Raw genomic sequence first — 25,034 nt, forward strand, 5'->3', positions numbered from 1 at the left:
GGGCGCGCGCCGCGCAGAGGCTGCTGGGAACGGCGGGCCCCGCCCCCCCGGCCGGTGCGGCGCGCGGCGGGGCGGCGTCCGCCATCTTGCATCGGTGCGTGCCGCCGGTGCGGAGCGCTCCGGAGCGGCGATCTCGCGTTTGGACGGCGCCGGGCTCCGGGCGTGTCCGCCGCGATGGGTAAGGAGGGGAAAGCGCCGAGAGCCGGCGGGTAGGGGCAGCAGAGGCTGCACCGCTTGTGGGGCGGGGTGCCCGGGGCAGGCCGGTCTGCCGCTGGCTCCGGCGGGGCAGTGCCCGCGTGGCGCTCGGTCGGGGCTGGGACGGGGTGTCCGCTTCCTCTGGCAGCGGGCCCTGCCGTCCTCCCCCTTCCCTGCCTTGCTGCGGGTGGGGAGGGCTTTCCGCCGCTTCTGCGGTGATGTGAGCCAAGAGCGTCGCTCCTCGCTGCGCGCAGCCGGGCTGGCCGGGCCAGTGTCCGGCCCCCGGGGCTGACAGGTCGGCCGGTCCTGGCGGGCCCGGCCCGTGCGGAGCCTGCGGGCAGCGTCCGGCCGCGGAGGGGGCGGAGGCGCAGCGAGGCGCCCTGTTTGGTGAGCACCATGTAGACAAGAAGGAGAAGAAAAAAAAAAGTAGCGTGGTAGGTCTTAGACTATTCACAACAAGTGGGCGCAGTGCAGGATGTGGTGGATGGAGGGATTTGATGTTAAAACGAGTGTAGTACTGTAGCACTGAACTTGCTTGGATCTAGATGCAGAAAGTGTGAAACCAGGGACTGCCAGTCTTCTTGCCCTTATGATGTCGATATTAAAAGCCTTGTGGGGGGACTGAAGCTATAAATTTCTCAGCTTTTTAAAAACGGTTTTGATGAGACCTTCCTTCCAGCTGACCTTCTGTACTCCTCACGGAGCTGGCGATTGGGTTACTTTGAACATGCATTTCTCTTGTTGGTCTATTTCTCGGCCTGACAGTTTCATTGGCACAACTAAATTAGCAAGGCATGAACGAATAAGAGAGGGATGGTGTTCTAGGAGTAGATAATCCAGTAGTATTGTTGGGAAAATAAAGTTACATGACTATTGCTGTAAATTTGCTTCAGGCAGTAGCATGCTTAGCCTTGTGCAGAGATGTCAGTAGTTTACTTAGGTTCTTGTAAAGCAAATACATGGGTGAAACAGGCTGCTGTGTCCTTGTGGTGTTATTTTTGTGTCAAGCCTAAATCTGCACTCTATTTTCCTCCCATGGCTTGTGTTTATTGCCTAGTGGTCCTTGGTACTGCTGAAAAAAAAAAAAAAAAAAGAAAAAGAAAACAAACCAAAAGACAAAAGAAAAAAACCCACAAAACAAATTGTCTCAGAATTGAGGTCACCAGAGAATTGTGAACAGCTCAGGAGCTGTAGTTTGCATGTTTTTTCCTTGTAGAATTCCAGAGGAATGATAGTTTGTGTGGAGTCTTGGTTTTGACAGTTGTTTCTCAGATGAAGTCTTCAGTTCCAGCTTTTAAAAAAGGCACCATGCTACTAACAACCTTTTCCACTCTGTTTGATCATTCTGGTGACAGAATTGTGAGTTCTTACTTTTATCTTTCCACAGCTGATATACCTGAAATGACAGTTAGAGTCTAGTCTTCTAAATCCGTTAAAAGAACTGGTAATTGGAGTTAGACAATAGTTTTGTTAATTTAAAATGAAAGAGAGTATGCCTGTCTGGGTGCTAGTGACCCTTAAATTATTTTCCTGCACACAGTTTAGGAGGGAAAGTGTAGCCCTTAAATTCTGCTATTTTTGTGAGACAGTGAAATTAAAGAAACAATGCCATAAGGTATTAAAAGAAGGAGTAATTACTCCAGATTTTCTTCTTGGATTTGTCCTTATTTTTAATACATTTAATGTCATCTTTATGAGAGGAAATTTCTTTGCTTGCTTGCTGAAGAATCAAAATTTACCAATGTGATATTTTTGCTTTTAGTTTTTCAGTTTGCTTATATAATATACATAGTTTCTTTTTACAGTAGCTTATGCCCTTAAATATATATCTGATCCTGGAGATGAACTACAGTTTAATCTGCAGTTTTGAAATGTCTATCTAAGCATAGGTTTTCTGTGATTTCTGCCTTAAAGATTTTTGTTCATAAACTGGGTATTGCAAACAGATGCAGGAATAAGTAGTGGCTGCTGTGGATATTTTCATAGTACAAGAGTTTGCAGATTTGGCCTTTTGGAGTAATTTTGTGTTTTTTCAATAGACAACATGGCAAGCCCGGGTAAAGATAACTTCAGAATGAAAAGCTACAAGAATAATGCACTGAATCCCCAAGAAATGCGCAGGAGAAGAGAGGAGGAAGGAATCCAGCTTCGGAAACAGAAAAGAGAAGAGCAGGTAAGCAGCTTGGTGAGCTGTTCACTGTTCAGTACCTGTGGAGCTGTATTCAGGGGCTGAAAGGGCTTGAGCAGACTAAAGTGGAATCCAGGGGTGCCAGGTTGAATGTCTGTTTTCTTTGCAATTGTGGGAAGCACCAGGCACATACAAAACTGAACAGAAGCCCTTTTAAGTTACTGGGATACACTGAGGACAGAGCTGTGACTTTCAACTTTAATCTGTAGTCTAGGTTTAAACATGCAAGACTAGACCAAAAGAACACTCATATTTCCAGTAAGAATTTGAAACCTTGCATTCTCTGCTAGAGCTGGGGTCAAAGTTTTGTTGTGGGAAGGGAGAGGATTATTTTCATATTTGATACTATGCTTCAAAATGCCTAAGAGCTCTTCTACACTAACTTAATAACGTGGCTACCAGTTAGTGTCCCTGAACTATTACACAAACATTTGCAGTTGTTCTCATTGAATTTTTAGTAATCAGAGTACGTAGAACATTGTGTTATTTAGTAGTTTGTCATAGTTCCTCTTCACAAAGTGTTTAGTAGTTTCTTGCCAGGAAGGTAAGGAATGTCGTTGGTTTTTCTGTTTGGTCTAAAGTGAATCAGTTTGTCTCCCACGAATTAGAGAGTGTCCTAGGCTCTGATCCACAGTCTGCTCTGAGGTGGGAATGCTTGCCCTTCTACTGGGAAAGTGGTGCATGAAAAAAGAGTTTCAGTGATTTGGGCCAGAGGGGTAAGAGTCAGAAGTGGTGTGGTACTGGAGCACTTACCTGTGAAAAGGTAACTGCATTGCAACAGTTTCAGCAAAACTGCTGGAAGTTTTGTTTACATATTTTGTAGTAAATGCTCCCTAGATAAATTATGAAAATAATGGGTGTTTCCTCTCCCATGCTGACTGTTTTAACAATGAGACTACTGTTATGCTCTGCTTGATCTTAGTTTGTTGGACTGGTGTTTTTCAGCACTTCCTGACCTGAGAATGAGTTTATGCAGGGAAATGAGACTGCTTGTGCTCCAGAAGAAATTGTGACTGGTAGAAAGACCAAACAAGTTTATACTTTTCAACCAAGAGCTTCTGTGTCCTTGTTGAGTGCTAGAAAGAGTGGCTGGTCTTCCAAAAATGGAATGTTGTTTCTTCTTCCTTTGTGGGATTAAGTGGATTTAAGCCTCATTTCAGAAGTAGTTGTTTTGTGTCCAGAATTACACCCAGCCCATAAGTGCATCAAACAGGGAAGAGAATGCCTTGGTTTGGGTTCCTGTTGATATAGAGCTGGATGTAAACATGGTGTTGTTCTGCAGCTTTGAACATGTAGAACAGCAGAAACCTAGGTCTGTATACACCTAGAGGGATGAATCTGTCAGGATTTATAGATGGTTTCATTGTCATGCTTACAGGTGAAATCTTAATCAATGGACTGAGAGTCTATAATTTCTTTCTAAAGGTACAAATGTAATATTCTTAGAATTATTGATTACACTAGTTGTAAGTATAGTACTGGAATAAATATAAAAAAATCAGGTTTGGTTTCTAGAAGAGACCAGGTCAATGTGAATGTTTTGCTTGTATGCCAGAAAATGAAGAGGCACTCATTGAACATAGTTTATTAAATGCAGCAGTGCTGGTGTGTATTCTGAGCATAGGCAGTGTGTGCAGCCAATCGTAAAGCGATATTTGGACACAGAGAATGTTTAATGTTGCATAGTTCAGAAGTTCATCTCAAAGCTACACTTTTTTTCTCTCTTCTATATGAAAATTATGTTTCTGGTTTAATCTTTCCACAGCTGGGTATAAAATACAGATGCTACTTAGTAGTCTTCTGTAGAAGGGAGGATTGCAGTGTGCTGAAACACAAACATTGCCTATATGTTGGTGATTTCAGCCTATAAACTAAGAAAGGGGAAAGTAGCTTGTAGAATACTATTTCTTGCTTAAAGTGTGTGCTAATTATAAGGGATAAAAGACTGAAAGCAAAAAGATCTGTATCTTCTTTTCCTTGTGAAAAAAATTATGGATCATTATAACTAGTAAGAATTTAGTCCTAAATGTCTATCTGAAGTGTTGCTATGCAGTTTCTGAAGATACAGATAGCATAGTTTTTCTCTTTTATGTTATCTAAACTTTTGTATTGAGTTCCCCTTGCCTGGGTGAATAGGAAAGTGGTGAGTAGGTAAAGTTTTTTGACTGGTATTGGTGAAAGCATTTCTTCAGGTGTATATCATCAGTGCCCACACTTTGATAACTGCTAATGTCTTCCAAAAATTTCCCCTTTGTTCAGCTGTTTAAACGCCGAAATGTGTCTCTCCCGGGAAATGAAGAATCCATGGTAGAAAGCCCAATTCAGGACCCTGATGTCAGCTCTACTGTTCCTATTCCAGAAGTAAGTTCCAGACTTCAGAGTGTGTTTAGAATGTTATCTATTAGTGTACATAGTATTACACTCTAAGAAATCCTCCTTGCATTTCTAGGAAGAAGTTATTACGGTAGATATGGTACAGATGATTTTTTCAGATGATCCTGATCAACAACTCACAGCAACTCAGAAATTCAGAAAATTGCTGTCTAAAGGTAAACATTGCCTCTTTTTTTCTATTTGCTTCCTTCTCTGTTATTATGAATTATAGTTAGTTAATCTTCAGTTATTGATTTAGTTATTATTTAGTTATTTCAATATAGATCTTGCAGAAACTTGTAGCTCCTTCTACAGAGAAATTGCTACATCTCTTGTGACCTAACGATTAAGTACAGAAATCTTCATTATTTCAACGTTATGTCTTTCAGACAAAGTAAAAAACAAGGATGTTTTTGATTGATGTGTCCAGGGCAGTAACTAACTGTGCACTAACATACTTAGAGTATTTGTTGCAGTGGCTCAGCTTCTCATTCCCATTCTCTATACTCAAGGGGAAAAAAATTGCATGGCTAGCAAGGAAGAGTTGTAACTTGTTTTTGTTGGGGCTGTAAAATATGCAATCTTAAGGTGGTGCTGATATGTGTGTAGCATGCTAGGTAAAGGTGTACTTGATCTTTTAAAATATTATCCAGTAACCATAATTGCTCTTCCACCAACCTGAGCTATTGGTGGAAAGAACAGTAGTCTGTGATGTGTTACCAAGCTGCAAATGGATAATAGTGTGTGCTACTGTTATTATATGTAATAGGGTGTTTGCTAAATTGTACCATTTAATAGACAAGATCCTGTAGTCTTCTTAAGTGAGAAGTTTGTAAATCGTTTTGAAAAGAAAATGATTGAATGAAATTAGGATAAGATCTACAAATTGTATTCATGATTTTTGTCATACTGAAAAAGTAATTTATTTGGTCTTTTTACACAGATGTGTTTGTTTTTATTCCCTAGAGCCTAATCCACCTATAGATGAAGTCATTCAAAAACCAGGAGTAGTACAGAGATTTGTAAAATTCCTGGAGAGGAGTGAAAATTACACTCTGCAAGTGAGTTCAGCTCATAGTGATTGGGGGTTTGGTACTGGATTAGAAACCTTCCAAAAGAGCTTTGAAAGGCATATCTTGTTTTGTTTGGTGGGCGGTTTTAGTAACCAAATATAATTATTTTTCACCACTGAAGCCATATGTTTTCATTATTACTGCTAAAAAATGTAACTTGACTTCATGTATTTCATAGTAGTCTTTAGGGTCATGTATTCAGCTGGATAAAAACTTTGGATGTTGAAAGCAGGTGTTCAAGAGGATTTACAGAGTGTTATATTACGATCATCAGCAATGATGTGTGAGCAGAATCTGTCTCATTAGTGTTAAATGTATTGTAGTACTTTTCAGCTGAAATCTTGGGAAAAAAATTTACAGGAAATTGAAAGGCTTGTTCGAAACCCTTTCAGAAAATCTTTGAGAAATATCTAAATGGTAAGAGTAAATAGTTCTGTCTGCTCTCCCATGGGAATACCACTTAGGCTTCATGGACATTTGTTCTTGAAGAATTAACTTAATATTGGGTAAACAAAAGGTATTCATAGTTAATAGTGATTCAAAATCTTTCTTAGTTCTGTAAGTCAAAACTTAAAAATACTGTAGTTACTGAAGGTTTTTACTAAATAGAGATTTTTGTCAACACCAGGTATTTTGTTGCATAGAGAGTGCTGTAATAGGAATTGCATTTCAGCAGAAAGTAAAAAGAGTTGGAAAATTAACTTCTGAAACTCCTATGTCAAACTGCATGTCATGATTTTAAGTTTTGCTGCTGAGTGGTTTAACATGGTTATGTTTGTGTTCCTCAACAGTTTGAAGCAGCTTGGGCTTTGACAAACATAGCATCTGGAACTTTCTTACATACCAAAGTTGTAATTGAAACTGGAGCTGTTCCCATTTTTATTAAGTTGCTTAGATCAGAACATGAAGATGTACAGGAGCAGGTAACTGTCTTCTTGAGCGTTTTATAACTACTTAAAATTCAGTTATGAATGTCTCTTTTGGGGTGTGTGGGGTTAGAGAAGCTTTAAGCCCCATTTGCCTACTAGCTAGTTGATCTGCCTCCAGAAAGATAAAAATTTACTGTAATTTTTTCCCTCATTGATTTTTTTTTTCTATTCTACAATATTTGCTGTAAAAAATGTATGGATTGTCTGTAAAAGTTGATTTGCAAGCATGTGTAAATTTACTTGGATGCTTTGCTTTTTAAGGCAGTGTGGGCTCTTGGGAACATTGCTGGTGATAATGCAGAATGCAGAGACTTTGTTTTAAACTGTGGAATATTGCCACCTCTCTTGGAGTAAGTATTGTAAACTAGTACTATAATATATTATACATGTATAGATAAATGAAAACTTCAACTTAGAATTTGCTTGAAAAGAACATAAGTTTTTGTCTAAATTGAGAATAATAACAATATAATAAGAAGTAATTTAATGTTTTGAATTACATGAGCTTCATGCAGATCTTTAATTAATTAGTCCATGACTGGAAACATTTCAATATTTGCAAAAGGAGAGAAGTGTTACTTCACAGGTAGGAAATTTCTGTATTTTGCCAACTCTGTGTTGTCAGATTTCTGAATGTATGGAGTGAGAGACATGATTTAATTCCCAGTTGTGTTTGTATGGTTCCATCTGCCTAGGCAATAGGCTGTTTTCTCCACCTTTGCTCAGTAGCTCCTTATTCTAGTCATTGTATTTGTCAATTTGCTTGCTGGGATGAGCTGACAGAGTAGTTGTTGTGAATGATCTGTGTTCCACTATAAGATTTCTCTTCACTAGGAGTATCATTCCAGCATTTACTCTGTTCTTACCATAGTATTTTCATCACAGGGAAAAATTTGCACAGCACAAATATTGCTCAGTTTATTACCTCTTAAAGTAATAAAACAACTTAAAACATTTGTAAAATACCTCAGAATAGCAGAGGAGATCTTCACCAGGAGCTTAAAGAATTAACATTTTAGACATTTTGGTTATGTATGTGAATGTGAACCTGATCTTTCAGGTGTTGAATCTTTCATGTTCTATTTGGCAAAAACAGAAGTTATTTGTTATTTTTTTTACAATAACTTCCAAGTTACTTCCAAGCTTTTAATGGAACTATTTTTATTGTTATTAATTATATTCTCTGAATGAAAATGTCGAAGTTCATTCCATGCAGGGTTGCATCTCCTACCCCTTCTAAAGACCCTCAGATAGATTTATTTGAATGATGTTTTATATAAGCAATTGTTTATTTTATATTCATGTATGTGATTTGGGAATGAGACATCCCAAAATTATGCAAAATAATCTGCTCACATTCAGTTAATTTTAAGAAAATAGTTGCAGCATGTAAGATATGAAGATAAATAAATTTAAACTAGTGACCAATAATAGAATTTCTCTTCCTTATTTGATATTATGTTGGTAACAATAGACATTAAATTACCTAAATTTTAATAAGAAATTACTTTTTTTGTTATTGTTGTCTCTCACAGATTGTTAACAAATTCGAATCGTCTTACAACCACTAGAAATGCAGTCTGGGCGCTCTCAAATCTTTGTAGAGGAAAGAACCCACCTCCAGATTTCAGTAAGGTATAATAAAGTAATAATTTTGAGAAATCAGAAAGCTAAAGAATACTTATGTTCATAATAGTTTATAACAAACAGAATCTTTGAATCTGGGTATAGACATATGCTTTATGTTTTTAATGTCATCACACAGTCTTGCTCATCTGTTGTATCTGTGAAGAATCATCTACTTTGGCACCTATCAGCAATAAAATCATATCACTTAAAAACTTGAGACTAGCTGCTTGCTAGTCTGGTGCAGATAGTCATACACTGGTGTGAAGTGATGGACAAGTTATATGTTCAGCACTAAATCATGTAGGACTGTATTTTGTCCAGAACTGTTGTAGGGAATGTGAGTTATAGTTGAAACTTCCTCAATTTTTGTTGTTGTTGTTCTATGATTGCGAGTGCTTGGTGAATTAACAAAATTTTGAGTTTCCTGCTCTGTCAGATGCAGTTAAATCAGACCATGATGACAGAGAGAGCCTATATGCTCTCCCCTTCTTTTTCTTCTTCTCTCTAATATGGGGCTATAAAGACTGTAGAGACTAGTAGAAGTTTTGCCTTCTTATTTTCAGAATGAAATTAATTTCTAGTGAGGTTAATGACTTTTAAAAAGCTAGAAGAGACTGGGGTCAAGCAATCATTAATCTGGAGAGAATTTACCTCATGAGTTAGTAATTACTAACTAGTAGTCGTTGCTACTTACTAATTCTTGAAGAAATATTAACAAAAAGAGGGTCTTTCTGATGTCAGTTATTGGATCACCTCACAATGACTCTGCCTAACCTATATACTTTACTAGTATTTTGTTCTGGTACAAGATCTTCTGCTGCTTGAATACAAAACCTCCCAGGAAAAGGATGCCCTATAGGCAACTGCTAATAAGAGTAGGTCCTCTGCTTTTTGGCTTGTGCAACATCAGCAGTTGGACACATAACAGAGACTGAATTTGCATAACCCATGTAAAGTAAAGAGCTAAGTTCTACAAAGAACATGAAATTCCCAGCCTGTACAGCAGACACCTGTCAGGTTCCAAGTAGTGTTAAGATGGTCTAGCTCATTTGGCTCTGCATGGAAGTTACAGAGATTAAGGCCAGAGCATACAGCAGCAGTGAGAATTGAATTGCTTGTTTCGCCGTTTCAGTGAATGTTGGGTGCTGTGTGAGTTACTCTAGGTTGGTTATTGCAAATAACTGCCAGTACTCCTGCAAAGCCAGCAATAAAAAACCCCAAACTTTATTAGTTTGAGATTCTGCTCCCTGAATGATTAAAAAAAGCATCAGTAATTCCTGTAAAAGTGGATGTTTTTTGTTTAAGCTGAACAATATATACTTAATACAGTATCTCTCAATAAACAGACTGTGAATCAGAATTCATCCAATTTGTTGGTTTGAATTGGATATCTGGTTTAATCAGAAAGTGTTCCACCTGGGTCTTCATTCATTAATGGTCTTGTGTACTTGAGCAGTAAATAGTTTTGCACGTTTATGCCATTGCAAAGTGTTCTCTGAAACTTGAAAAGTACAGAACACCTAATTTTATGCAATATTTTTCTTTAACCTAGGTTGCTCCTTGCTTAAATGTTTTATCAAGACTGTTGTTTAGCAGTGACCCGGATGTATTAGCAGATGCTTGCTGGGCCCTCTCTTACCTTTCAGATGGTCCCAATGATAAAATTCAAGCTGTTATTGATTCTGGAGTGTGTCGAAGATTGGTAGAGTTGCTTATGTAAGTATTCTTCTCACCAAATAAATGTCTTACAGTACTGTTAATAGTAAAATAGAGCTGTGTTTTCTCACCTGAAGTCCTAATTTATTTTTGTGGAAAGTTATGAGTATGAATTCAGTCTGAAGTCTTTTAAGCTGCTTGCTAGGTTGCTTGGCTTCTGCAATTATTCCTGACATTGACAGTGAAAAAGGTTTTCTCCAAAGTATTCCATTATATTCCTTAAAATTTAGTGTAGGATTTCATATACATGAAGGAATAGAAGGGCAAAGACTGATGACCAATGTTGAATTGTAAATTAGTTTATTATTTTGTTTTAATTTTACTGTAGTACTTTCTTTTCTAGGACATATAATTGCTTTATGGACAGGTCTTGGACTCAGCAAAGTTCAGAGGCTGGCTAGAGCCACTTAAACTGTTCCAATGTATTTGGGTTATGGTTCATTATTTTCCTGGAAAGGAAGACTAAATCCCTGTGTTCACATGAAAGTGCAGACTTGGTCTGGGATAATAGTTCCCAGCACAGACAGCTCAGCACACTTCCCTGTGAAAAGCTTGTTTTTGTAGCTGTTGGGAAAGGGAAGGTTGCTTTTTCTTCCATAGGGGCTCTAGGAAAACTGTAATTTCCTTTCCCCACACATCAGGCAGCTGAGTATGGACTTCATGTGCTGCCTTCTAGATTATTGACTCACAAAAGGGGTAATTTTGCTTACAAAACATCCTAAGCTTTAGTGTACACCTCATAACACCCCCTCTGTTTCTGTGGATATTGAATGACACATGTTCCAGTATCGTATTTAATAATAGTTGAGTTGGGCTGTATCTGCTGAGCAGATCCAGATAGAGATGCTCAGTCTTTGAATCAGCAATTCAGTTGTGGGGTTGCAGTAGTCAAATTTGGCTAAACAGGAAAAGTGCAATAGGTAATACAATGTTTTTGATAACTGAATACTTAGCATGTGAAGTAAACCATAATTTGCTGAAAATTATTCTTTTAACACTTGGTAATATCAAGCAATATAATATTTGTCTCCAGGCATAATGATTACAAGGTGGTATCCCCTGCATTAAGAGCAGTTGGAAATATTGTTACTGGGGATGATATCCAAACACAGGTAAGTTGATTTAAGAAAAATTTTTTGGCAAGAGAATTTTGTGAAAACTTTGATAGAATACATGTCCAATACAGGTATCTGCTGACATCACTGAAAGAGACTTTCTAGAAATCTGCATTGTTGATTTGACAGTTTAGGCTCCTACTTTAAGCATTAAGTTAATGCAAAAAAGAACTTTATTTTTTTTTTCTTTTTTTTACAGCATTGTGTGTAGTCTATTGCTTTGTTTCTGTATGATACTTTGACTGTTGCTTTTTTTGATTTTTTTTTCTCTTCCTTACAGGGGGTTCAGTTATTTATTATGATTCCCTTTTTTTCAGTCTTAAAGGCAGTCAAGGTTTTCACTTCTGTGATTGTCCATGATTTGTCCATGAATTTGTATGTGATAGTCTTACTGATGTAATTTATTGTAAAGGTCTATTTTATTAATTTTAGGCAATGGCATTGATTTTGAAGCAATGCAAGAAATAGGAAGACAGGTCCTACTTTAAAAATAATTCTCTTAAGAAGGCTGACAGTACTAGGGTAAAAAGAACATGGAAGAATGTTAATTGCGTAATTTTTGAGCTCTAGAGGAAAGGATTTTGCTAAGGAATTAAATAGAAAACCTTATCTCTTAAAAAATTAACAAATAACTATACAAATTAGATGTACACTTGTTGATCATTTTGACGTACTCGTATTTTAGTCTTAAGTAGCCTTAGGTTTGCTATTTTCAGTCTTTTGGTCTGAGCTTAATTAAAGGTAGATTCTTTCAAATTGTTAGATTGTCTGGTCACAAACTAGAACATATGTAAATGTGTTGCAAAATCTTTTGAAGTCCTTTGTAAAATGGTTTTATATTCATATATGTATTGCACAAGGCTATATATATTTGTGTGTGTATATATATGTAGCGCAACCCAGTTTTCAATTTTTGAATTATTTTAGGTGATTCTAAACTGCTCTGCATTACCATGTCTCTTGCACTTGCTTAGTAGTCCCAAGGAATCTATTAGAAAAGAAGCATGCTGGACAGTTTCTAATATAACTGCAGGAAACAGAGCTCAGATTCAGGTAAAGCCTGGGAAATTATTACTTGATTGGTTTTGTTTTCATTTTACTATTTCACTTGATTTTCCTTCACAAGATGTAAATGGATACTGCACTTACTCTGTATGATTTATTTTAGTTCTGTCTATAATTTTACCTAACCTAAATGTTTTCTTCTAGATTTTGACATATTTTTAAAAAGAGAAATAGCTGTCACAATTTGTACTACAAATTAGTCCAGTGAAAAGTGAACCAGTTTGGAAATGGTGAATATTTTGCTTGGATAAAGGATCGATATGATATCATCAACACTGAGTTGTATTGTGTATCCTGACTGTTGTTCCATGTGTCTGGAGCTATCTCAAAAAAAGGCTCTGATTGATAAAAATGAAAATTCTGAATCAGAATATGTGTTCCAAAATTATTTTTCCCCTTCTACTTCATACAGAGATGAAAATGTTTCTTCCTGATGTAACTTAGAATATGTAATAAAGTCTCCAATTACAGACATAGTCTCTTGGTGGCCATCACAGACATCAATGAAATGGAAAATTTTGTTCTGAGGCTTCATCTTTAGTTCAAAAACTCAGGATGTGTTGTATGATTTTTAAATGGGCCAATCCAGTAAGCTATGCTCTGCCCACCAGAAACAGAGAAATAAAAAAGCCCTGGGTTTTCTGGTGGCTGCTGTAGTGCAATGTTGGAATTGTTCTGAATTTCAGTTTAGCATTTCTATTTTGTATGGCATCATCTAAACAAAATACTATTTGCTTTGATATCCACAGGCATCACTGATTCTTGTAGTTAAGGCTATAAGTGTTCTGAAATCTTTATTAATGGTTGTAAAATGTTACAATTTCATCTCTCAGGCTGTTATAGATGCAAATATTTTTCCAATATTGATTGAAATTCTTCAAAAAGCTGAATTTCGCACTAGAAAAGAGGCAGCATGGGCTATAACTAATGCAACATCAGGAGGAACCCCTGAACAGATCAGGTAAGTTTGTGTATGTTACTATTTTCTTTGCCTAAGGATCTTCTATAGGGCATTTGGATTTCTGCATTTAAATATTGACAGTTATAGCAACAAAATCCTAAACATAGCCTCATTTCCTTGAAACTCTGTATAGAGGCTAAATGTAGAAATTCAGAAAAATCAAAGAAGTACATGCAAAAAACTTAATAAATAATTAGTACTTTGTTTCAGGGATGTTGCACCTAAAGCTTTTACAGACACTCCTTCTGATACTACCTTGTCAAACACAATTGAACAGCTGATGGACAGTTTCTGGTTTGAAAATGGAAAACTGCGGGGGGTTCTTTAGAAAACTTGTGCAGTGGGATTGTATATTTGGAGACAGACTTCAGGGCTCTTAGTTTCTTAGGCTTCTTCATGTGTTTTTAACTCACTATCAGTATTTTTTTAAAGCAGATGTCTAAACTCCTTGCTCAGAACTTAGTTTGATTAAACTTCTACTGTCAGCAGCTATTTATATGCTGCAAAGATAGAATTGCTAGAATAAAATATTCTCTGGTTTCTTTGAATACTGTAGAATAATGATCACTTTTAATCAGTAGCTGATAGTTTGATTTTTAAGTTACCATGTTATTTGGAAGCCAGAACCGAAAGTGGTGTGATAACAGGGATAATAAAGGAAAGTGTCTTGTTTTTTTAAAATTTTATTTAAAATTTTAAAATATGTTTTTATAATATATAAATAATGTGTAGTATAATGATATAATATATAATATAATATTATATAATATATATATAATGTAACATTTCAAAATCTAGCATTTAAAAAATAAATTTTAATTCAGGATCTTCAAATAGTAGATGTGCTTATAATACCATAATCATGGCTTCTCATCAAAAATACATGTATATTATTGGTGTCATGAAGTTTTAGACTTCCTAATGTCCTCAGAGTACTGCTGCCTAACTGCAGGATAGTTTTAAACCACTGAATTAAACTATATTTAGGCAAAAATTGCTGTCTTCATTTTGCTTACATGCTAGAAGCAAGGACATGGGTTATGACTTGGAAAAGTTCATACACAATTTTTTTCAAAATTGTGAAAAGGAGTGGAATATTCAAAATCCCATTATTTTTGTCTTTGTATTTACGGTTACCTACTATAAAGAGAAGTATGTGATTCTAATATCTTAATGAACTGCTAGTGTGGACTGTGTTAGCACAGAGCAGTCCCAGTGTTCTTACATGTATCTAATGTGTTTACCTGATATTTTTACCACTGACAAATTTCAACTCTCTGAGAAAAGAGCTTCCTGCTAAAATTTTTTCTTTTGTATTCAATTAAACCCACCTGAAGATCATAGGTAAAAAGAAAAAGCTTGCAGATTTCACATTCCAGTTAGGAATACACATTAGGAATTTATTTTATTAGGATAAGTTGTAATATTTATTTAATTTGGGGCTAAGTTTCTTTTTGTATTGTTGCACGTTTTAGAAATTTTGTTATTTCAGGCAGTTTTTTAGCAAATTATCAATAGCAGTAGACTAGTATATTGGAATAAATATGCTGGATTATCAATTCTTTTCCCTTTCCTCTGGTTTTTTTTCTGTTATAAAGGTATTTGGTAGCACTAGGTTGTACCAAGCCTCTTTGTGACCTCCTGACTGTGATGGATTCAAAAATAGTACAGGTGGCTTTAAATGGACTTGAAAATATTCTACGTCTTGGAGAACAAGAGTCAAAGCAAAATGGAATTGGCATTAATCCTTATTGTGCCCTCATAGAGGAAGCCTATGGTAAGAACACTTCATGTAAAGCTACATACCTGAACTTCCTTTTTCTAGGCTGTCAAACAAAAAACACTGTTAGGCATTTTGAAATTTGCAGGTCAGTTTTAATGTAATAATTACTCCAAGCATAAGTAGACATAAAGTATCACAAGTTAAATAATGTAACATTTAGAGGAAAGTGGCTAAATGCAGAAAATGCCTGGGTGTTTGCGGTCAGTTTAAATGTCCCTCTAAAGAAGCATTCTCAGAAGGGTTTGATAAAGGTGTCCTAGTCTATTGGAACCATGCTTTGCATAAATTTATCAGCCATTTCTAAATACAGTTTTTAATACATTATTACATTGTCCTGTCTGCTACAGTTTCATTACCAACAGGGATGTAAGATCAGGGCTTTTTAATTGATCCCAAAGTTGGATAACTTAAAAATAGTAAATAAATATCAGTAACAGCAAAATCAACTTCAGATCATAAAACTAAATAAGTTTTTACTTTTGCAAGTATTTTGTTTAGTTTCTTATAAAAGTTCTTGAATTAAACCACTATATAAAGGCATTCTAGAAAAACTAATTTCATGGAATTTCATGGCTGGATTCTTTTACAATTGACTTATAATGAAACTGGCATTCTTCACGGAAAGTTGCCTTTTTTATAGCTCTGATGAAACAAAATTGGCAGACATTTGTATTTCAGAAACTGCTAGTAGCTTATAGAACCATGGTTCTAATTGACCATACTATATCTCATCAGATGGTACTAACTTTTCTGTAAAGCAGTGGTTACATCTGAATTCCCTGTTACAGGATTTTAATTTTTTTAATCAAGTGCATGCTTGAATAACTTAGCAGTTAAATGCATAAGAGGAATAAGTGTTGAAGAGTTCAGTGGAATTTATTGTGTTGCAGATTTTCTGTCCATCCATAATTTTAAGTATTGACTCTCTAGGTTCTCTTCTTTCCTTTAAGCATGGGCTGCTGAAGCTGTAGAGTATAAGTTGAAGTAAGGAAAACCAGCTAATTATATCACCCTCATTTATTTGGTCTGTGCAGTCACCAGAAGGGTTCATTTGAGCTCTTTCTAATCCAACCTAAGTGGAAACTATATTACCTTAAAAAAGCTAAAAAAGAATTTTATATCAAGCTAACTGACTGCCTAGTACTTAATTCAGCCAGAAGATGAGAGGTTATGTCCTCTGCTTTCAAAAGTAAGCTTTCCAAAAGGCAGTATCTTTAAATCTTACCATTAAATTAAAAAAATATATACCAGATTGTGCCCAGTGACAACTCCATGAGATAGAATTTAGAGTTGGGGAAGGCTTAAGAATAGAAGAACAGAAACTGGGATATTAGTTTTATTGAAATGCTTCTAGCATAGTTTAAAAATTATTTTGGACAGCAGAAAATGCAAACTAAAAGTACATGAGCTAGGAAATTAAGAACCAGTGATATGAAATCAATTGAGGTGACTTGGGATCATATCTTTTTGTCTTAAGAATTATTGCTATACTGTAAATTGTTTCCATTTGAATTCATCATTCATTCAAGCAACTGTATTTTTGAAAATATTCTATTTTGAATTTAGGACTTGATAAAATTGAATTTCTTCAGAGGCATGAAAACCAAGAGATCTACCAAAAGGCTTTTGAACTCATAGAACATTATTTTGGTGTCGAAGAAGAGGACTCTAGTATTGCACCTCAAGTGGATGAAAGTCAGCAGCAGTTTGTGTTTCAACAACAGGAGGCTCCAATGGAAGGGTTCCAGCTCTAAACTACTGAAGTGAATACAAGCATAAAATTTAAACACTTGTACGGTTTGGGTTTTTTTTTTCTCGGAGGTCTTTTCTTTATGGCCAAAGTTAGAGGAAAAACTGAATATGTTTTGCAGAAATAGATGAAGAAACAGCTCATGCACTTTTATATATTGTGTTAGAGACAACTGTTCCCTGTTTTATATTTGTGTTCTTCATTATCTCTTATGTACAGAAAACAACTGTGAGTAATCATGTCTAAAAGCATTAAATGTGATTTAACAAGAACTGTTTAGCTAAAACTTGGTAGGATTTTGGGTTGTAGTTCTGAACTTTTCATGTAGTCTCAAACTTCATATCAGCAATACAGTTACTGACAGTTGAATTTTCACCAGTAGGCTTGACTTGCCCAGTCTCTATCAAATCTACCTCTTGTTTTGAAGCAATGTTTCTGCTTCAATACTAAGGCATGAAATAAAGATGAGCTTGTAAGAAGCTGAATTGGAATGTGAAAAATATTTATTTAAATTGTGAAACTTTTATGCATTACTTTGCAACACGCTGTTGGAGTTTATTTATAAGATGTATTTAAAGACATAATAGATATACATATATAATGCTATTACCTAATATAATATTGAATATATGAAAACGTTTTTCCTGGATTATGTTGGGAGAGGACTATTTCAGTGGTTTTTAAATTGGAATCAGAAGAGACCTTGCTGGTCATTTGATGTTGGCTCTGTAATGAAAGCTGCTAAATAGCATTAGAAGTCAGCCACAACTGCAGTACTTTGCAGTGGAAGCAGCCACTGCAGTTACCACAAGAAAGCTGCAATTTGCAATGACAGAAGGGTGATGTGCACCAATCACCAAGCTGATGTTTTACAGTTGTCTTCTGTCCAGATGTGGTAACACCACTTTAGTTTGAGAAACATTGCAACGTTTGCCATTTAGTACAATAGCATCTTAAAAGTTTAGACATTAGGTGTTGTTTTTTGACCAAGTATGCAATTGCCACTTGAATTGCTCCTTAGGTTAATGAATTTGGTTTGCTTTTGGTAAAATAATAGAAGTACTGCAGTGAAAAATGAATAGTGAATCACTCCAATTGAAGGAAAAGTTTGTTGTACTGTAAATAGCATTAAGTATGTGGGCACCAAAACTAACTAGAAGATATTGTCATCTAAATATTTAGGCTCTACAATATACAGTGTTTGCTTAGTTAAACACTAAAAGAAATAGAATTCTAATATTTATGTTAACAGTTTTGAGTACAGAAAAATGTATTCTCTGCTTTGACTTGCATATAAGTAGTGTTTCTGGTGTATTAGTATATCTCATTTGGAGAAATTAATACTTTGGGTTAACTCTGAAGTATTGCTGTTTTTTATTACCTGTAATTAATGTATTAACATCAAACTCCTGGGTTAAGTGAAATCTGTGACATATGAAAGCATTTCATGCTTCATAAAAAGCTGCAATTCAAACTTCAAGTCACTTACCCAAGGCACTATGCTTGTCACTAAATAATATTTTAATGCACTGAAAAATACAGGTTAAAGGTGGTATCATTTACAGTACCATTTTATATTTAGAATTTTTTTTACATGCAAGTTAAGATTCTAAGATGTTTTACTTTGATGTTACAGCAATATATTCTATATTGTAATTGAATGTGGGGCTTGAAGTGGATTTTCTAAAATTAACGGTCAGTTTTGACTAAGATATTACTGGGAGGGAAGCAACCTCCATTTGAAGTCTTTTTAGTGGAAGATAGAAGTGTAAGAAGTGTATATAGGAGTGCTGTTACTTTATGAGCTCTGAATACAATGAGATATTTTAGCAAATGACACTTTAAACCTAGATTTGTACAGCATACAACAGTTTTGAATAGTGTGATAATATGGAGTACAGCTGCCAAATTTTCATATGATGTTAGGTGATTGTACTTAAGCCCTTTCTACTCTCACAGTTTTAGGTTTTCATACACCAACCTTCATTCTTTCCCGTGGCTTCCCCACTCCCCATCTATCAAAGAACAGGGTAACAATCATGGAAATCTACCAAGATTACTAGTAAATGCTGAATTTCAGTGTTCTAGTGTGAGAAAATTATTCAGGTAACAGGGTATTCCTTTGTTTGTAACAACCTTGTTTTGATAACAACCAGCTGTGCCTGCTTTTTATTTGGAGAACCCTGTAAAACTACATTTGTAAGCCTCTCTTATTTAAACCAAATCTGAACTATGAGAATCTTAATTGAAAGACTTGAAAATTAAAAGAGGGGACATTTAAAGTATTATATTTGTTTTGATAGAATGTCTTCAGTTGTGTGGATATATTACTTTATCTTGTGGATGGTTAGTGACTGCACTTTACACATTTAGACAAACTATATTTCATGCCTCTGATACATTTAAATGGAACAGTTTGAAAGGGAACTAAAATTGATGGATTAGGATAATGAAAATCCTTGTTTAAACTCAACAATTGATTTACCCTGATATTGTTAAGAAATAATAATGAAAATTCTTTAAAGGATAGACATACAGGATGGTCTCTCCTGTTTTGTCACTGGGTTTATATTATGTTTTGTTTTAAGCACATAAATAAACAAAATAAAGTCAGAGATTATGACTTAAGGTCATCTCTCATGTACTCATTTGCAGGTAGGAACATGATAATGATGATGTTACCTAAACAGATGAAACCAGTATGGAGAGAGAAACAAAATAAAACTGTAATATGAAAATCTCTTTAAGTTTGGCATTTTATATGCAATCTGAAGTGCCCCATCAGTTACAAAGTCTGTTTAAAAATACAGGAGTTTGAATTTATTTAAAAGGGTACCATTTGTTCTGCTTAAATGTGAATACTAACTAGCTAATCTATGCAACTATGCAGAGTTTAAGATTTTTTTATTAGTTCCCTACTCTTGTTACACTGAATCATATCTAATTTTTTTGTCATTGCACTTTTGTCTGAGGACTGGTTCATACAGCTTTTTAATTTTCTAGTATTTGCTTTACACTCTGTTGCTAGCAGCAATCAGAAAATAGTAATAATGTTGGCACAGAAATGTTTGCTCTAGAACAAGTTTGCAACTGGAAACTATTTATTGTTGGGCCTATCTTTAAAAAAATAGTAAAGATGCACTATTGTCTTTCCTCCGTGGTTAATTCTCAGTTGGTTTAAATTTATTAAATTGTACAACTGAGGATTTTTGTAATAGGTTTGCAAATTGATACATAGACTTAAACTGTGACCTCAGGATTTCACTGAAGTCTGGAATGAGAAATGCTAATTACTTATGTCTTCATATAAAGCGTGGAAACTAAATTACCTGTATTAACTTCAGATAGTAATAGTGCATCTTTAAATCCAGGCCAAAGGCCCATTACTGTAAGAGAACACATATAAGTAGTATGCAATATTATGGAATGTTAAATCTCCAAATACCATACAGAAACCAATAAAACCTATTTTACAGATGTTTACTGTATTTATTTAGTGATTTAATAAGTGTTGCTTCTTACAACTGAAAAAGGCAAATAGCATTTAGAATACAGCATTGATGCCAGTGAGTTCCAAGTGGCAATTTGTGCACTGAAAAGCTATGCACTATCACCAGACAGAAAACTTCTTGGGTTTAAATATTTTGTGGTTATCTAACCAGTGGGAATTAGCATTCTTAGGAAATTACCTCATCTCCTTTAAAACTAATTACTGCTTTTAATCATATGTAAAAAGTTTTAAATAGTTTTCATTATATGCAACAAGTATTCTGAATATCTTTCTAATGAAAAGGATTTTCCCTTTCTTTTTGTAATGCTGTATCTACCCTCACTGGCTTCAGGGTGTGCACCTACAGTTGTCCATGTAGGGGTGAAACTCACTAATTGCTCTCAGCAGCAGCTAATTCTGCTCTTCTGAGGACATTCAGCATCTCAGGTGAAGTTATTTTGTCTTCGCCTCCGCGGCCAGCGCAGCCTCCTCCCGCCACTTGGCCTTCTTTGCCAAGTTTAAGCTCGTTAAGGACTCGTGCCGTGCAGCAGCCTGAGGAAGTAACAGTGTAAGAGTAAGGATACACCTAGGGAAAGCTATCCAACCTCGGGAATGGGCAACAGACACTTAGGGTGATGGAGATGACACAGACTTGATTAGCTAAAACTTGGGCAGCTGTAAGCTGCTGCTCTTGGTTTAGATTTGTGTGCTTTTTCACAGAATTCCATTATTTTAAAATATGCTGCACAGTCATACACACCTTCTTAGCTGAAGCAATCACTGCAAAACAGGCAATAATTGAGAGCCCAATCATGATGTAACAGGCTTTCACTCGAGCTTTGTTTCTTGCCTTGTCCAGCATCTCTGGCCTGCAATTAAAGTAGTTGAAATGAGTCATTAAAAAAGGCAAAGTATCTCTTCAAAGCATTGCAGACATAACATCACAATTTAAAAATAAATATAGAATTAGCTTGTGAAACAAGCATCTTCAGCTTGCTGCGGTTAGTTATGTATCAGCCATTTTCTGGTCCAAATCCATTTCCCATGGCAAAGCAACATTTAGTGGATTGAGACTATTTTGGGGGTTTTTAAGCTAGGAAAAAAATTGCTCAGGCAATAAATATTTGCACTTCAATGCTCAGGGTAAATACACCAGAAATCATACCTAAACTCTAAACATAGTGAAAATTAAGTAGGGTAATTTTTTTAAATAGATGGAGATGTGTATGGGGTATCAGACAAGTGGAGTAATAGCAAGTTCCCTTTATTCAAATTTAACTTCAGAAATCAATTATTGCTGTATCTAACCTGTTCAGATGGTGTTCTGTAGGCTAAGGACTTGACATCCTTGGATTGCTGATTTAAGCAGTGTACTACTACGAGTTAAAGGTTTTAGTTCTTTATTAAAGCAGCAGCCTGACAGAAACTGGGCAGCTGATGTCAGCCACCTCACTTATTTCAGAAAAGCACACCTAAACAAGATGGTCATCAAAGGCAAAAGTAGTGAAAGCTGCTGTCTTCTGTTTGGCAGTAGTCAGTGCAAAGGAGGTGTTTTACAGCCCAGCAGTCTGCTTCAGTACAGCTCCCGTTTCCACCCTCCTCTCTCCTGAGCCAGCAGCATGGCCCTGGGGACCAGCAGTACAGGAAATCATGAAAAATGTCCCAAAACGTTCAGCTAAGTTTTTCCAAGTCAAACATTATACTTGGGAGTACAGTTTTTAATATGTTCAAATAAGACTGGCTGTGCACCATTTTCCTTTCATAATTCAATGTGGGAAAGCTTTATATTCATAGATATTTGTAAGATATAAGTACATGTTTTATACTTGTGTATAAACCCACAACTATACGTGTAAAAAGATAGTTGCATAAATAATTGATTTTGTGTTCTAAGTAAACATGGTGTAATGCTGTCTTTTCTTCAAAAAACACTTAGATTTACTTTAAAGAGTAACGTGGTGGGATGGGGCAGAGCTGGGGATTTGACAGTGCCCATGAAACCCTGTGCACCAAGGCTGAGGGCTTGGCTCTAAGGTTCAGTGTGGTGGAAGAGGACAGTTCCCATCCCTTCCCTGTACTATCCCTTCCTTGCCAGCATGCACAGGAGGAGCATGTTGTGCACACAGTTTCTTGCAGGTCACTTAACAATGCCTGCAGTTTTAAGGAGCTGCTTCTGGTTTCTACAGTGATAAAAATCATTTTCAAAACAAACTGCACATCAGACTGGCACGTAGGATCATTAATCCAATAATCCATTTGTGGCAACAAAAGCAAAACCATAAATGTTATTAGTCTGATTTATTAGCCTAATTATATTTCACAGTGCACTAATTGAAACTCCTTTGAGGCAGATTTTCACTTTCTCCCTGCCTTCTGCATTTGCTTCAAGGAAAACAGACCTTAAATATTCTTCCCTAATTGCATATTAGGGCCTTTTCTATTCAATCCTTAATCAAAACTCCAGGTAAACCTCTACTGAAGTCAGCAACAGCTGGGGTTTTTTTAAAAAACAAAGAAGCCACAACAACCTTCAGTCAAGACTGCAGATTAGTTTCATAGTACAAACTATCTTCAGCATTTGTGTTACAGGTGGCAACACCTTGCAATTTTTTTTCCATGAGAGTTAAAACAGTGCCACAGTTCAGTCTCAATGTCTAACAATTAACTACTTCTAGTATATTATTATGTATGGTATGGTATGGTATGGTATGGTATAGTATAGTATAGTATAGTATAGTATAGTATAGTATAGTATAGTATAGTATAGTATAGTATAGTATAGTATAGTATAGTATAGTATAGTATAGTATAGTATAGCCAGAAAGGAGTAATTTTTGTGGATGTGCAAATGCCATGTTTTTATAAATATCTCCCAATTACCTGAGTAGCATTTACAGCTCCTGAGACATGTCTGAACCTTCCTCTAGAGAAAGATGATGAAATTAACAGCACAAGAGAGGTAAGACTGCCCAGAAAGCCACTATCCAGCTCAGCAAACTACAGGGAAACTGTCAGGAAGCAGCAAGAATAGGCAGAGGATGTACCTGTTGCTTTACCTAGCTCTGCACAGTTTTTTCTTACCATGTCAAGAAGGCAGGGACATACTGTGATGATAAAAAGTAGTGTCCTGGAGAGATGTCTAACATGCTCTCTAACATCCTAAGAAAAGGGAGCCCTAAACATTAGAGGGATTTCAGGTGTGTAGTGCGTGACTCCCTTAGGGGTTGCTAATTTTCAGCAAGTCAGAGAACTGTAGAGTCTGTGTGGTTTGGATGGGAAGGGATCTTTAAAGATTATCTAGTCCAGTGGGTCAGCAAGAATAGGAGACTAAGGCTATGTCTCAGTTTTCCTTGAAGAAGGATTATCCTCTAATTACCTCCTTCCCTATTTTTCCTCAAATTCTATAATTAAAAAATAATTTGTTGCATGTAATCATTCAGTGACAGCTCCCTTAGAACAGTTTATGCAAGCTATATACAGAAAATATTGTTTATCAATAATATCTTTCTCTGATTAAGCAAATAAGGAATAAGCAAAACAAACAAATAAGCAAATAGGAATAAGCAAAACAAACAAGCCAGTACATAAATGTAACCAAGGCTGTCTACTCAGATGGATCCAGTTCTTAATCCCAGGCTCTAGGGACTCCAGCAAGGAACATTTTCTCATCTTAACCTCTAACCAGGACAGGAAATACTCTTGCCCTCTAATTTGTTTCCAAGCCTCAGAGTTGTAAAACCGACCATTTTAAACTCTGTGGAAAAGCTTTAAATTTTCCACAGGATCAGGATCACGCCATGCTATCCCTACAGCTCCATGTTTCCCTTGGACAAGACCAGCTCACTTACGGGATCCTCAGAGGAATCTCTTCTTCTGTCTTGAAACGTCCAGTCCACAGAAGGATTTTTTTGTCAAACTTCGAAGGTTTGTAACTTGCAACCACCCTGTGAGCCTGCTCAGCTTAAAGTGTAGGGGAAAAAAAATACTTTGTGAACGGTGCACTAAGAGAGAATTATGATCGATAATAACGTGTGGAAGGGAAAAGCCCCACTCATTTTGGAAGAGTAATTTAGGGATTAGACCTCCAGGTCTCGGCTACGCAGAGATGTCTCTGGAACATCCCCGCATGCAGCGAGTGTGCCTGTGGGTCTGATTCGACCTCCCCGCCGCCCGCGGGCGTGGGTACCCAAGCGAGCCGGAGAACTCTCGGGACCACCCGAGCTGCGGTGCCACCTGTATCCCAGTCCCGCTCCCTCCCGCGCATCTCCCGTCAGCCCCGGGATGCCGATCCCGGCGGCTCCGCTTCCCCCGGCGCGGCGGGCAGCTCCTTACCGCGGGCGGTGCCCGGGCTCCGGGCGGGATCCCCGGCGGCCGCGGCTCCCCGCGGCGCGGGCGGGCGGAGCGGCGGGAAGGACAGCAGCCGCTGGCCCGGGCGGAGGAGCGCCGGCAGCATGGCGAGGATGGCGAGGGGCGGCGGGACCCTCTGCCTCGGCCGGAGCCTCTGCAGCAGCGGGAGCCACCCCGGCCCCGCCCCGCGAACCCTCCCAGCCGCGCCCGGAGGAGAGGCGGGACGGCCGCCGACACCCGAAGAAGAAATCTCGTTCCCCTACCGCACTCAGGATTGCAGCTCAGGCGAGGAAAAGTCAGCGTCCGAGACAAAACTCGGCTGAAGAAATAGACGGGGTAGTTTAACTTCGTGATAGGACGCGCACCTACTGGAGCGAGTCCTGAGGAGGGCCACGACAGCCAGAGACCAGGAGCACCCCT

The 25,034-nt window shown here is 37.1% G+C and overlaps 2 protein-coding genes across 2 annotated transcripts; one reads left to right on the plus strand and one right to left on the minus strand.

Annotated features, from left to right (window-relative positions):
• The first annotated feature begins 29 nt into the window (after positions 1-29).
• Positions 30-20,254, plus strand: KPNA5 (karyopherin subunit alpha 5). Its single transcript, XM_079299028.1, has 14 exons — positions 30-178; positions 2,235-2,368; positions 4,643-4,744; positions 4,833-4,932; positions 5,723-5,817; positions 6,621-6,752; positions 7,020-7,108; positions 8,294-8,393; positions 9,940-10,103; positions 11,137-11,215; positions 12,146-12,271; positions 13,117-13,244; positions 14,843-15,021; positions 16,594-20,254. Exons 1-14 carry the CDS (start codon positions 175-177, stop codon positions 16,779-16,781), a joined length of 1,620 nt encoding a protein of 539 aa, XP_079155154.1. The 5' UTR covers positions 30-174; the 3' UTR covers positions 16,782-20,254.
• A 144-nt stretch (positions 20,255-20,398) lies between these two features.
• On the minus strand, positions 20,399-24,825 carry FAM162B (family with sequence similarity 162 member B). Its single transcript, XM_079299036.1, has 4 exons — positions 24,600-24,825; positions 24,116-24,227; positions 21,028-21,136; positions 20,399-20,819 (listed from the first exon to the last, which is right to left on the minus strand). Exons 1-4 carry the CDS (start codon positions 24,718-24,720, stop codon positions 20,721-20,723), a joined length of 441 nt encoding a protein of 146 aa, XP_079155162.1. The 5' UTR covers positions 24,721-24,825; the 3' UTR covers positions 20,399-20,720.
• Between the last annotated feature and the right edge of the window lie 209 nt (positions 24,826-25,034).

This window comes from Erithacus rubecula (assembly GCF_903797595.1).
Source record: "Erithacus rubecula genome assembly, chromosome: 2".
NCBI lineage: Eukaryota > Metazoa > Chordata > Aves > Passeriformes > Muscicapidae > Erithacus > Erithacus rubecula.

What these genes read in the sequence shown, in the direction of transcription:
- KPNA5 (XM_079299028.1), top strand. An exon ending in CTACTGTTCCTATTCCAGAA is followed by an intron (nt 4,745 to 4,832) that starts GTAAGTTCCAGA and finishes TTGCATTTCTAG; the next exon opens with GAAGAAGTTATTACGGTAGA. An exon ending in ATATTGCCACCTCTCTTGGA is followed by an intron (nt 7,109 to 8,293) that starts GTAAGTATTGTA and finishes TGTCTCTCACAG; the next exon opens with ATTGTTAACAAATTCGAATC.
- FAM162B (XM_079299036.1), bottom strand. Translation starts at nt 24,720, where the DNA reads ATGCTGCCGGCGCTCCTCCGCCCGGGCCAGCGGCTGCTGTCCTTCCCG. An exon ending in GAGATTCCTCTGAGGATCCC is followed by an intron (nt 21,137 to 24,115) that starts GTAAGTGAGCTG and finishes CTTTAATTGCAG; the next exon opens with GCCAGAGATGCTGGACAAGG. An exon ending in TGATTGCTTCAGCTAAGAAG is followed by an intron (nt 20,820 to 21,027) that starts GTGTGTATGACT and finishes TTACTTCCTCAG; the next exon opens with GCTGCTGCACGGCACGAGTC.